The following is a 13,522-nucleotide window of genomic DNA, read 5'->3' on the forward strand; positions in this document are numbered from 1 at the left end:
GCTGAAACTGGAGGTTGTAACTAGGAGAGCATTTTATAGAAAAATGTTTAAACACATTGATATATACTCGCTGATGTCTCCTATTTAGATGTGATTTTGTAGGAAAATATGAGTACTGTTGTGATCAATCAGATCCATCTTATTTATACGCCCATTGGCGTCGACATAGTCTTTTGCGATGGTGTTAAGAGAATACATGATCCAGGTAAATGTTGTTGTTATTGAAGTCCTGAAGTACGACTTCCAGTGATTATATTTATGAGGTTTGGATAGGACCCTAATGAGTTTATGATGGTTTGGATATCTTTGTCTCGGCTCCACAGCTGTGACGCAGGGAAAGAGAACATTTCATTAATGAGAGTAAGTTATATCATGGAGGATACATTTGAGGGAGAGAGGAAGAGACCAGTAGATGTGAGCGCGGGGTTGTGTATAAGAGAGCCTTGCATGATGGTCGTCTGGAGATGGGTATGTTCAGAGAAATACACTAAGTTCTTATGTGACCTCTGGCTGTCTAGTGTTATACGGTCTAGTTATACGGGACCCGTGAAGATCCGGGGTAGATTAGGTCTTCAGCAACTCATGCTTGCCGTAAAAGTCGACTATACTTGTCGTAAGAGGTGGCTAACTTGATCGGGTGGTCAGGCCCGCTGACTTGGTTGATGATTGTTATCGTATCCCAATTGCATGGATCGATGTTCATGATGTCAATCACTTGATTGTCTGGTCCAGACTCGATTATTTACAGACCACCGTTATATAGCTTGAATATTGCTGAGTGCGGCTTAAAACAACAAACAAAGCAAAGAAGTATCTAGTGTTAGACACAGATATCCTGGATGCTTTAGATTTGCTGATCACTGACCTTGAGTTGGCTGAAGCGTCACAAGACAACGTCCACTCAGCATATGATATTTTCTGCAATGCGATCATAGATGAAATGCATGAGAAGATTATAAAGCTGAGATACAGAAATCGGAATAAAAAAGGAAGAACGAGTAAGCCATGGTGGTCAGTTGTTTATCAATACAATGGAATTAACTGTGGGCGGAAGAGTCTGACTTTCTACAATCTAGTGCTGTTAACAAGCGACGCCCGCGAGATGAATACGCACGTCTTAGGAAACTATTTGACAGAAATGTGCAGGAAGCGAAACGACACGACCGTCGAAAAATACAAACCGAAACTGCAAATTCTGAAAATAATGACCCAAGCTATTTCTGGAAATATGTCGGGAAAATTGGTATTGGCAATTGGTAAGTCGGTAATATATTCCCATGGAGATATCACGGGATGACGGGTCATTGTCTCCATAGACGTACTCCATAAAAGGAAATCGGGTTCTGTTAAACTGGTGAATATACAAGGACACCAAACCCATGATATAGAAAGTTACAGTCACCCGGTACTAAACGAGAATTCTGTTTTTGATGTTCCATTCAGCGAGGCTGAAATTGAATTCTCAGTCAGATCTATGAAGAATGGAAAAGCCGCAGGGGAGGTCGAGATTCCCATCGAAATTCTTAAAAACTTTTATCTTATACCTTTTAGCTTTGGAATATGTGTTACAACAGTGGACGAATGCATGCACTCTGGAGTCGTGGTATCATTCAACCTGTTCCCAAGCCAAATACAATGGACAAGAGAGACCCTCTGGCGTACCGCGGTATAACATTGACATCATGTGTATAGATGATATATTGCCAGGTTCTAAACGGCAGACTCCCCAGTTGGGCTGTGGAAAATAATCTCCTTGTTGGGGAGCAAAATGTATTCAGAAAGGGTAGAAGCATCGTTGATCATTTAATAAGTCTGACTACCATGGTGGAAAACAGAAAAAAAGAAGTTGACCACGTTCACCGCCTTTGTAGACTTAAAAAAAATATGACTCCATCGATAGAACCCATCTGCGGAGAAAGCTCGAAGCTGTTGGTGTTAACGGGAAAAGTCGTTGAGAGCTATGCACAGGAATGCTAGCAGTTGTGTAAGAGTGAACGGTTTTAAAACTGAAGGGTTCCAAGTAAACAGCGGTGTAAAGCAAGGATGTCTATTATCTCCTGTTGTTTAATTTGTTCATATCACCTTGCACTGATGTTGAAGAGCCTTAATATAGGCATCTAGATTGACAATGAGCTAGTATGTAAGTTGTTTTATGCCGACGATATATTGAAGATGGCAGAACCAGATTCAGGCTTACACGGCCTTCTCAACTATCTTTGTCCATGGTGTAAAACTAATAATATAGGTATCAATGCCGACAAATCAAAAGTTCTGCACTTCCGCAACCCTTCTGTGCCGAGATCTCAAGGTACTTTAAAGACGATGATTTACCAATTGAAACTGTTTACAGATATACTTACTTACATGGGTGAACTTCTGGATGACCATCTAGACTACAATATTACGGCTAAAACTGTGGCTCAAGCAGCAAGTAGAGCATTTGGTCTTGTAATTGCTAGGTGTAAAGGGATAGGGGTGTTAACAACAATGTGTTCACAAAACTGTATGGCTTGCCGTAAAATACGACTGTGCTTGTCGTAAGAGGCGACTAACGGGATCGGGTGGTCAGGCTCGCTGACTTGGTTGATGCACGTCATCGTATCCCAATTGTGTGGATCGATGATCATGATGTCAATCACTGGATTTTCTCGTCCAGACTCGATTATTAACGGACCGCCGTCATATAACTGGAATATTGCTCTGTGCGGCGTTTAACAACAAACATATATTATATACACACACACACGCTAGCCAATTAAAACTGTGTTCAATCTTACTCCACTTATTTAATTATTACTATATTGTGCCTGAGAGTTAGAACTTTACTGTGCTATATATATATAATAGTGTATATATATACATATATATATATATATATATATCCATAAAGTATGGTCTATGGCGAAACGTTACGTCACGTATAAACAACAACACACGCAAGACACGGGCTGTATAGATCTTACGGACCGTGTGAAGATTTCAGTGCACTCTCTTTGTAAAAGTTGAAGTGTCAACCGTGTCACGACATGAAATTGACATGACAGCTCGTTCATTGTGCTAATGCTATGAGCGCTGGGCTTCGCTTGTGCAGCGGGAGTTTATAATTAAAAAAGTTGCATTGATAGCCCGGCCGGCTCCCAGTAACCCACCCCGCAAGGCCGAAAGGACGCAAGGTGGTTACGACAGACTCATTCTGTTGAACATAGAGAGGCATTCAATGCTTCCGTATCAGCATTATTAATATTTAAGAAAATGTAAGCGGGACGCACGTTATGAAATAAGCACACAGAATACTAGTATCCACGATCGAAAAGAATATTGACGTTAAAGTATTATGAACTTAAGGTTAGGTGAAGTGAAGTGAAATGTTGCGTTCAAAGTTATTGCCCCTGCATAGCGATGTGTGTGGCTGCTTGTACTTGTCCGAGCCTATGGCGGTTTATAGTGCTAGCCGAGATACCATGCCGCATTTTAACATGAATACCCCTCTCAGACACAGTATATTATATGGATTCCGAGCCGAGAGTCCTTGTTTTAGCCCCTTAATGCCAAGTGCCAGGCACGGTAACAACAAGTACAATCTTTTAACGCCTTTAGGTGTGACGCGACCGGGGATCGAACCACCGACTTTCCGTTCTCCGGGCAGATGCTTTATCAACTAGACCCCGGATGGGGTAAATGGGTATAAGAGATATACAAACGGGTATATATATCTTCACATAGATAGGAATCCCCTTTAAATTGATATAAAAAAAACGTTAATCCGAACGAAAGGTAGCACATTAATACATGAATATGATCAAATATTAACGCTTTCAATTAGATTGAATGTATTTCTTTTTGCAAACAACAGTATTGCAGTTATATCTCAGTGGCCAGAAAACAATCTCTCTCTCTCTCTCTCTCTCTCTCTCTCTCTCTCTCTCTCTCTCTCTCTCTGCTCATGCAATCCACCACTTTTTCTTCGCTTTCCTGTAATAATTTACCAGCTGCCATGAAATCCGGCAACACAGTTTTATATACAATACTCACTCACGCGTTAACCAGATGTGAACCGAACATCGCAATTATTTTACGGTAACCATCACAGGACAATCTATAACAGCATATTCTCTCAATTAAATACAACGCCGGACAATAAACACACGCACACTTAAACCTGCTCGGGACAATACAGGAAAGAATTGGATCTGCTTTTCAGAATAGTTCTGACCTTGTCCATGACCTAAATTATAATTATTATCTTTGCCCTGACAAAATGCATGCAACCACCGGGCATTTCAAGGTCATGGTGCATGAAATCGAGCACCCGGCTCTCCGCGAGGGTCCATGTGCATATTTGCACTGGTGACAGTATGCAGATTACCCAAATGCGGAAAGAGAAAACATGTTTGGTGTGCGGAAGTCAAAAAGTCAGGGCGAAAGCAACAGCCTTGACCCAACCCCCTCACTGCCTCCGCTTAAAATAAAGCCTCCGAGTGGCATTTGAAACAAGTTGTGTCAGCAGCCGTAATCGCTTCAGCCAGTTAATGGTCGATTCAACTGCGCAGTTGCAGAGTCCCTGAACGCACAGATAACCGTTAGTGGCTACTCCTTTCAATGCTTATGTAAAAATGATTCATGCTTGAAGGAACCATATCCAACCAGGGAAACAGAGCCAACGTTTCCTAGAACAAGAACTATGACACAGAATGACCTTGGTTGCCGAGTTTTGTTAAATTTTTAACAGTCTACTCTAGTCTGGTTTATAGAAAGAAGACTGGCTTTTACATCGCTTCAGCCAAGATTTCAAGTAGCATCCCATGATGAACGACAAAAGGATCATATATCTTTACGTCAGAAAATTTGAAACTGGTTTTTTTAAGAGAAAAGTAGACGCAATCCATACGTGAAAAAAGTGAGACTGTACCAGCTCCGATTACATATATTTCAAATAAATAATTAACATATTTTCATCACCTATGAATAACATGTACAGTAAATTGTAATATTAAAAGGCCTCTAGGCCCGGGCCACATTGCAGTCCCAGCAGGTTGGAGTCAAGTCCGTCAAACATACGTTGTGTGAATGTACATTGAAATTATATTTCACGCATCACTCTAGCTGTTAACAATGAAGTACTGTTAAAAGTGGTGTTAAACCCAACTCACTCACTGTTAACAATGAAGCTTTAACACAGACGATATGGAGGGCACGGATAGCGCCAGATGGTGGGGCATAGTCCTCCTTTAAATGATTAAAAATCAAGATTTTGACTGTTAAATATATAAATAATGGTCAGAACTTCGTCAAGGGACTACGCTGACGATCTTAAGCCCGGTCCCACGTGCGCCTGTCCCGTGAAAATTCCGGTTAAAATTGGTCTTCAGCAATCCATGCTTGTCGTAAGAGGCGACGAACGGGATCGGTCGGTCAGGTTCGCTGACATGGTTGATGCATTTCATCGTACCCCAGTTGTGTAGATCAATGCTGATGATGTATTGCTGAGTGTGGCAAACAAATCCCATGAGCGCCTAGAAGATGTGTTAGTGATGTGTGTCCGATGAAAGAGGCGACTGACGGAATCGGGTGGTCAGAATCGCTGACTCGGTTGATACATCGTTTCCAATTTATGTAAATGGACGCTCATGATGTCAATCACTTGACTGTCTGGTCAAGACTCGATTATTTACACCCCGCTGTCATACAGCTGAAATATTGCGGAATGCGGCGTTAAATAAACAAACAAACAAACAAACAAAACACATATCATAAAGAATATTACATCTCCAATGTATTGTTATACATACCCTGGGCTTATTCTCGACTACAGCTTCAAGCTTCGAGCCCGAGTGCGACGTTAAACAACAATTAAACACACAAACAAACATTCTGGCAGATGTAAATATTGATCTGCAGGTAGTGAAGACCCTAATGTTTGTTTGTTTGTTGTTATACGCTATTCCATCTATATGACAGCGGTCTGTACAATAATCGAGTCTGGACCAGACAATCCAGTGATTGACATCATGAGCATCGATATACGCAATTGGGATACGAGGACACGCATCAACCATGTCAGCGACAACAAACAACAAACAAACTACCAACCACCAAAGCAATGGCGAGACGTCCCGATTCATAACAATCCGCAAAACAATATCAGATAAAGATCTTGAAATGTTGTGGCAGTCGGTGACTGTAGAACAGTCGTTTCCAGCAGCTTGATTAAATCAAAGCTTTTTAGAAGAACTTCGTCCCTCGAGGAAGAAACTCGTTTGAACTGAAGGGAATTTGCAGCTTGTTCACGGTTCAACATACTAAGGGAGGCAAATCCAGGTTACGCACCTGTGGTAAGTGAGGAAGAGTAGGCTCCCTTAGAAATGGAACCCACAAATGCCACGTCACAACGAATGATCAAATATCAGATCAAGTAAACATATCGTTATTATCTTTACGGTTTAATTTGGTTGGGGTCGGAAATACATCAGTGTAAATAGTAGAGATTTAAAAAGTGAGATAAAGGATAATTTTGACGAATTTGTTTATCAAGCTTGCTACCAGGTAACGACCACCTGTTACCATTCGGCCGCGATAGGTTTTTCCTTCTTCGTTAGAAGTGCGTATGACCATATGTAAGGGGGTATAGCTCAGTGGTAGAGCATTCGACTGCAGATCGAGAGGTCCCCGGTTCGATCCCGGGTGCCCCCTCAGCTTTTTATTTATATATCAGTGTTCTTTCCAAATTAATTGTACTTGTCAGGCATTCCATGATCGGTTCACTGTTCTGTAATAAGGTTAATTGCATCTGAGTCTGTACCATCGAACTTTCACTGAACGATATATGTCATAAAGGTACCACTAAGATTCTCTCTCTCTCTCTCTCTCTCTCTCTATATATATATATATATCATGTTGACAGTCTTCATACATTCTGAATGCGACTATGTTTGTCGTAAGAGGCGACTAACGGGATCGGGTGGTCAGGCTCGCTGTCTTGGTTGATGCATGTCATCGTATCCCAATTGCGTGGATCGATGCGCATGATGTCAATCACTGGATTGTCTGGTCCATACTCGATTATTTACAGACCGCCGTCACACAGCTGGAATATTGCTGAGTGCGGCGTTAAACAGGAAACAAACAAACAAACTACCCGCCACCAAAGCAATGGCGAGACGTCCCGATTCGAAACAATCCGCAAAACAATATGAGATAAAGATCTTGTTGTGGTAGTCGGTGACTGGAGAACAGTCGTTTCCAGCAGCTTGATTAAATAAAAGCTTTTTAGAAGAACTTCGTACCTCGTGGAAGAAACTCGTTTGGACCGAAGGGAATTTGCAGTCTGATCGCGGTTGAACATACTAAGGGAGGCAAATCCAGGTTACGCACCTGTGGGAAGTGAGGAAGAGTAGGCTCCCTTAGAAATGGAACCCACAAATGCCACGTCACAACGAATGATCAAACATCAGATCTAGTAAACATATCGTTATTGTCTTTAGGGTTTATTTTGGCTGGGGTCGGAAATACATCAGTGTAAATAGTAGAGATTTAAAAAGTGAGATAAAGGATAATTTTGACGAATTTGTTTATCAAGCTTGCAACGACCACCTGTTACCTTTCGGCCGCGATAGGTTTTACCTTCTTCGTTACAAGTGCGTATGACCATATGTAAGGGGGTATAGCTCAGTGGTAGAGCATTCGACTGCAGATCGAGAGGTCCCCGGTTCGATCCCGGGTGCCCCCTCAGCTTTTTATTTATATATCAGTGTTCTTTCCAAATTAATTGTACTTGTCAGGCATTCCATTATCGGTTCACTGTCTGTAATAAGGTTAATTGCATCTGGGTCTGTACCATCGAACTTTCACTGAACGATGTATATCATATAGGTACAACTGAGATTTTCTCAAAATATACATATATCATGTTGACAGTCTTCATACATTCTGAAGGCGACTAAGTCGTAAGAGGCGACTAACGGGATTGGGTGGTCAGGCTCGCTGATTTGGTTTTTGCATGTCATCGAACCCAGTTGCGTAGATCGATGCTCATGATGTCAATCACTGGATTGTCTGATCCAGACTCGATTATTTTCAGACCGCCGACATATAGCTGGAATATTGCCGAGTGCGGCGTTAAACAAACAAACAAACAAACAAAGAAAGAAGAAAACGAATCATACATGTATTCTACTGTTTCAACAGTTTTAATGGGATAAAAAAAGGACTGGTCGGTTCGGAGACTGAGTTGGGTATCCATGTTAATCTGCGGTATTGTATCGCGGGCTAGGACTTTTTATAAAGCCAACATAGGTCCGGACTAGTACAAGCAAACACACACACAGAGCAGGAACGCGCTCACGCACACACATACGTATACGCTATGTAAGTGCAATAAACCCCACCTCACCTCACCTCACATATAACATAGGTAACTTGACCTACATTGAACTGGTAGGTCACGGGCTTAAAGTGTGATTTCTCATGTGATGTGCCCTGGTACCGATCTACTTCCATCCATTCAAAAACACCTTTACTCTCGCAAACATACTTGTACCCATACACGCATACATCTACAATTCCATGCATACTATTACATACATACCCATGTATATATACCTATGTCATGCATACAGATCTACATGCATGCAACTTTACCAATACGAATACCCATGTACACATACTTTCACCAGTGCATACTGGTGCCAATATATACATACCAATGCATATATACCCGTATCCATGTATAAATACTTATACTCATGCATACCTACCATTACCCATGCATACCTACCATTACCCATGCATACATACCATTACCCATGCATACATACCATTACCCATGCATACATACCTGCACTCATGCATACATACCTGTACTCATGCATACATACCATTACCCATGCATACATACCTGTACTCATGCATACATACCTCTACTCATGCATACATACCATTACCCATGCATACATACCATTACCCATGCATACATACCTGTACTCATGCATACATACCTGTACTCATGCATACATACCTCTACTCATGCATACATACCTCTACTCATGCATACATACCTGTACTCATGCATACATACCTGTACTCATGCATACATACCTCTACTCATGCATACATAGCTGTACTCATGCATACATACCTCTACTCATGCATACATACCTGTACTCATGCATACATACCTGTACTCATGTATACATTCTTATACATATGCATACATACTACCCGCATGTGGGTTCTGGGTTTGGAGTGGTCTCACCAGCCTTTGCTGGTCGTAAGAGACGACATAAGTATTAATACATACCTACACCTATGCATATAGTCCTGTACCCATACGAACAGTGTGTATACAATTAGCATTTGCGTATGTCAATGCGCTTCAATGACAATTAGTATACACATTTAGTATACTGTACACTGTGTTAACGGACATTTAGTAAGAGTATTTCGTTAACACATGTAAGTCCTCCCACCCCCAACCCACCCCCAACCCACCCCCAAATCAACCCCTACATACTCCACCCTAACACCCTCTCCACCCTACCCTACACCCCCCCCCCCCCCCCCCCCCCCCCCACACACACACACACATACACACACACCCTACCCCACATACACACACCCTTACCACGGACCTATCCACGTCCGTGCCCTCATCAAAGGTTTGTTATCGTCGTCTTCGTCCGGCAACTCTCGGCAGTTGTCGGCATGAATAGGTCGATTGAATGTTATGTAACACAAAGCCCTTTCACGATCCATGACACACGCGGCGAGTGAGGATGCACGCTTCTCAGCATGCACGTGCAGTTTCCCCAAAACATCGAAACAATAAATCTCTGACTTGTCAGTCTTGTTTTGATTTGTCATCGTTGGGATGAACCCTAACGCATTGAACATTAAGACTGTCAACCTTGGTATTAAAAGGATCATTCTCTTCACAATCTAAGGTAAGTTTGATATTGACTTAATCTTTGTTCAGCCATCGGCGAATGTACACATTTATCAGGGGATATTCTGTACTTTTGATGATTTGATATGCGGTGATATAATCGTGTACTTGACACATCCTATCAGGGTAAACCTCCCATGTTTTCAGGGTAATAATTGCCCCGTTGTAGCCCATGCTTGTAGCCAGGGGCTTAGCGACTATCGAGATGGGATGGTACGGCTCCGTGACGATATGTCGTGGGCACGGTTGGCATGATGGCTCCCTAGTCATCGTAGTCGTCGCATTTCGCTGTGCAACTGTGTGAGTGTGTCTCTTAGACTTGCCACCAACCCGCGATCGTTGATCGTGTGTGTGTGTGTCTGTCTGTCTAAAAGTTGCCTCCCTGGGCGAACCAGAAACCTAGAAACAAAGAAACCTAGAAACAAAGAAACCTCGTTTGATCGTGCGTGTGAATTCCAGGTTCGCCCTGATCGTGTTTCCAGGTTTTTCAGCGTCGTACCCGTCATCGTGGGTTTCACAAAACTAACAATCGTCTAAGAAATACACACAATTTGGGCTTTCCTCCCACGTCAAGATGATGCAACCCCCCCCCCCCCCCCCTTTTTTCACATTTTGCCTGGGTTAGGCCCTAGACCTAACTAACCTTACATAAATGATTTTGTATGATTTCCAGTTAGAGGTTTTATTTTTTTAAAAGTGAGGGGGTTTTACCCAATTCAAAATATCTGAAATGTACACAGGCTACACGAAAAAGTAAAATATTTGAGTGAGTTTGGTTTAATACCGCTTAAAAGTAGCTGGAAATCTCGATGTGATTCGTGTCTTTGCCGTTTATCACTTACTGGGTGAAACCCAGTAACTTGCTGCCAAACCTGGAATCTAATCAGGGAGAACCGGCATTCGAACCCACGATCATAGGGTTGTGCACGTTAAAGGGCTTCAAGGGGTCCGGGTGGTCCAGTCGTCTCACGTGTGGAGAGTTGCGTCTCTTGGGCACGCCAGAAATCTATGATCGTGGGTTCGAATCCCGGTTCTCCCCGATTTTGTTTCTAGGTTTGTCAGCACCATACCCGTGCTCGTGGGTTTCACCGAAGTGGTAAACGTCTGAGACCTGCATCATTTCGGGCTTTCCTCCAACATCAAGCTGACGCGCCGTGATATAACTGCAATACTGTTAAAAGCGGCGTTAAACCCAACTCACTCACTCACTCGAAGGGCGTTAAGTCTGCACAGCGGATTACAGCGCCCCCTCTACCTTTCATCAATAGCATGACGATATACAATGTGAGTTAACAAAATAATGTCGGAACGTCTTATTATGATTTCAGCCTGGACAATGTTTTGTCGAGGAGTGATATCCGCGCTCATTGTTGCGTTGCTAGGCAACATCATCACCAGCAACAGAACTGATCCAACTTATCACGAAAACGACGGAGTCCGATTTATGTCCAAAAGGGCACGAGAGTCATGTCTGATCCAGCCATGTGTCCAATCCAACAGCGAGGACTCCGGAACTGTCCCAGTTATCATATCATCAGTGATCTTTTCACTGCTGGTTCTTGCAGGAGTGGGCTGCCTTCTGTGGAAGAAGTGTCTGCGGAACATAAGACGTGGTCCAACCGAGACTAGGTCTTCCGTCCAGTTCCGCAGAAATGACAAGATGAAGACGCCCGTCAAACTAGCATCAATGACCAGCATGAACATCGACCTGGACCATCTTCCCGACAACGACCTCTACTCCTCTGAAAGTGACGACAATGACTGCTTCCCTGAAGGAATAGATCTCTCCATGGTGGACTCCTTTAACATGGACCCCGTCGCCTCCTGTTCCCCCTACCACCTTGCATGGACTACTCCTAAGGGATACAAAATACGGACTCAGGGATCGTCCTTTCGAGAACAGGAGGTGTGTTCATGTACTGTCGTGAACGAATGTGATAACCGATCTCTTAACAGATCTCCCGAAATAGAACCCGGCCAGGTGAAAAAACGGCAGAAGTCTGGAGATGGAGACACGTCAATCGCCTCGTCAACTCCATATCGGACACCCAAGGTAGGCTATGCACATGGGCGTCCGCACCCTACGCCTATAGAACGACTGACGTCCATCAAGCCTGGTCGCAGTACGGCAAGCAAGCTGCCCTTCTCTCCAACCAGACACGATTACCCAGTAACTCCTGTGACACTGTTCCTGGAGAAGAGGCGGTTCTCGGCTCAAACCCCAGTACAGCGTCTCCTGGAGATTCAGCCCCGGGGCTATCAAGGATCTGATGACGCCAGCAGAATGGATGATTCGCTTCTGTGGGACAGCTACCCTTTCAGGCCTCAAGAAGAATCGCTTGTCTGGGATGATGACCTTTTCGAATCTGAAACAAAATCTGTACCTAAAGTGGACGAAAACTGCAACGATCCCAATTTTATTTCCTTAGAGATATGACCCGTTAGTAAAAAAAACATTGAGATTCAAATTGATATATAGTGACCCATTAGCCCGGACCTTTTGCTCTGGACTGTTTATCCGGAGCAAGGGTAGTCCGTTGAAGCTAGCGTCTACATGTACAGAAAGGGACATTATTCCATTGACAAAATTTGTCAAATCTCTTGGCACGGATCGTCCGGATTAGCGAGGTGGTGATGCTCTGAGAGGAAAAGAACATCTCCGTATGGTTGGATCACTCAAGTATGTGGGTGCACGGGTGGTCCAGTCGTCTGAGGCGCCACGATTCGCTGTTCAGAGTGGCGTTCCTTGGGCACGCCAGAAACCTATGATTGTGGGTTCGAATCCCTGTTCGCCCCGATTATGTTTCTAGGTTTGTCGGCACCATACCTGTGCTCGTGGGTTTCACCGAAGTGGTAAATGTCTGAGACCCTCATCACTTCGGGCTTACCTCCCACATTATGCTTGCACACCGTGATATAACTGGAATACTGCTAAAAGCGGCGTTAAACCCAACTCACTCACTCACTCATCAAGTGTGTTATTACGTTTTCACTAAAGCAGACAATAGAAATTCATATCAAACTCAATGTCGATCTGTTGGAGGTTGTACTGTCTTTGTTTCATCTTTCTTTGTATGGCAATTTTTCCCGGGAATGTTTCGATTTCAAATTGTATTCATCCAAACCAGTGGGAAGGTGTGGTTTTCAAGTAGTATCGATTTTATTGACGATGATTAGAACAAAAGGGACGCTCACATTACAGCATGTTTATTTTATTCTAGTGCTTGTCAATACACCGTGAAATAGTGCTACGTTTTTTTCCCATCCTGTGTCGAAATCAATAACTATTGTCCTCAACTAATTTTAGTTCGTAATAACCGTAGGCTTTTAAATGCATATATATAATCAAACTACAGTAAACTTCGTTTATAACAAACACGATTATAACGATCTGACCGAATATAACGAGCTTATTTCTAGGCCTGGGAATTTCTTGCATATACGATTATATATATCGTATATGCAACAAATTTCAAGGTCTAGAAACATGCTCGTTATATTCGGTCAGTTCGTTATCATCGTGTTCGTTATAAACGTAGTACACTGTAGTTTGATTATCGTTGGCATGAGGGACGTGGGAGA

At 42.9% G+C, this 13,522-nt stretch overlaps 1 protein-coding gene and 2 non-coding genes across 3 annotated transcripts; all 3 read left to right on the forward strand.

Moving 5' to 3' along the window:
* The first annotated feature begins 6,618 nt into the window (after positions 1 to 6,618).
* Trnac-gca lies at positions 6,619 to 6,690 on the forward strand. Its single transcript has one exon. It is a non-coding gene; the product is annotated as a tRNA-Cys (tRNA).
* A 964-nt stretch (positions 6,691 to 7,654) lies between these two features.
* Trnac-gca lies at positions 7,655 to 7,726 on the forward strand. The gene has a single exon. It is a non-coding gene; the product is annotated as a tRNA-Cys (tRNA).
* A 2,059-nt stretch (positions 7,727 to 9,785) lies between these two features.
* On the forward strand, positions 9,786 to 12,755 carry LOC125383721. Its single transcript, XM_048402523.1, has 2 exons — positions 9,786 to 9,938; positions 11,269 to 12,755. The coding sequence occupies exon 2, from the start codon at positions 11,277 to 11,279 to the stop codon at positions 12,375 to 12,377; it is 1,101 nt and encodes a 366-aa protein (XP_048258480.1). The 5' UTR covers positions 9,786 to 9,938; positions 11,269 to 11,276; the 3' UTR covers positions 12,378 to 12,755.
* The last annotated feature ends 767 nt before the right edge of the window (positions 12,756 to 13,522 follow it).

Source organism: Haliotis rufescens, unplaced genomic scaffold, assembly GCF_023055435.1.
Source record: "Haliotis rufescens isolate VD_foot unplaced genomic scaffold, xgHalRufe1.0.p SCAF_26, whole genome shotgun sequence".
Taxonomy (NCBI): Eukaryota; Metazoa; Mollusca; class Gastropoda; order Lepetellida; family Haliotidae; genus Haliotis; species Haliotis rufescens.

Excerpts from the sequence above, each read along its gene's own strand:
- LOC125383721 (XM_048402523.1), top strand. The coding sequence starts at position 11,277 with ATGTTTTGTCGAGGAGTGATATCCGCGCTCATTGTTGCGTTGCTAGGC.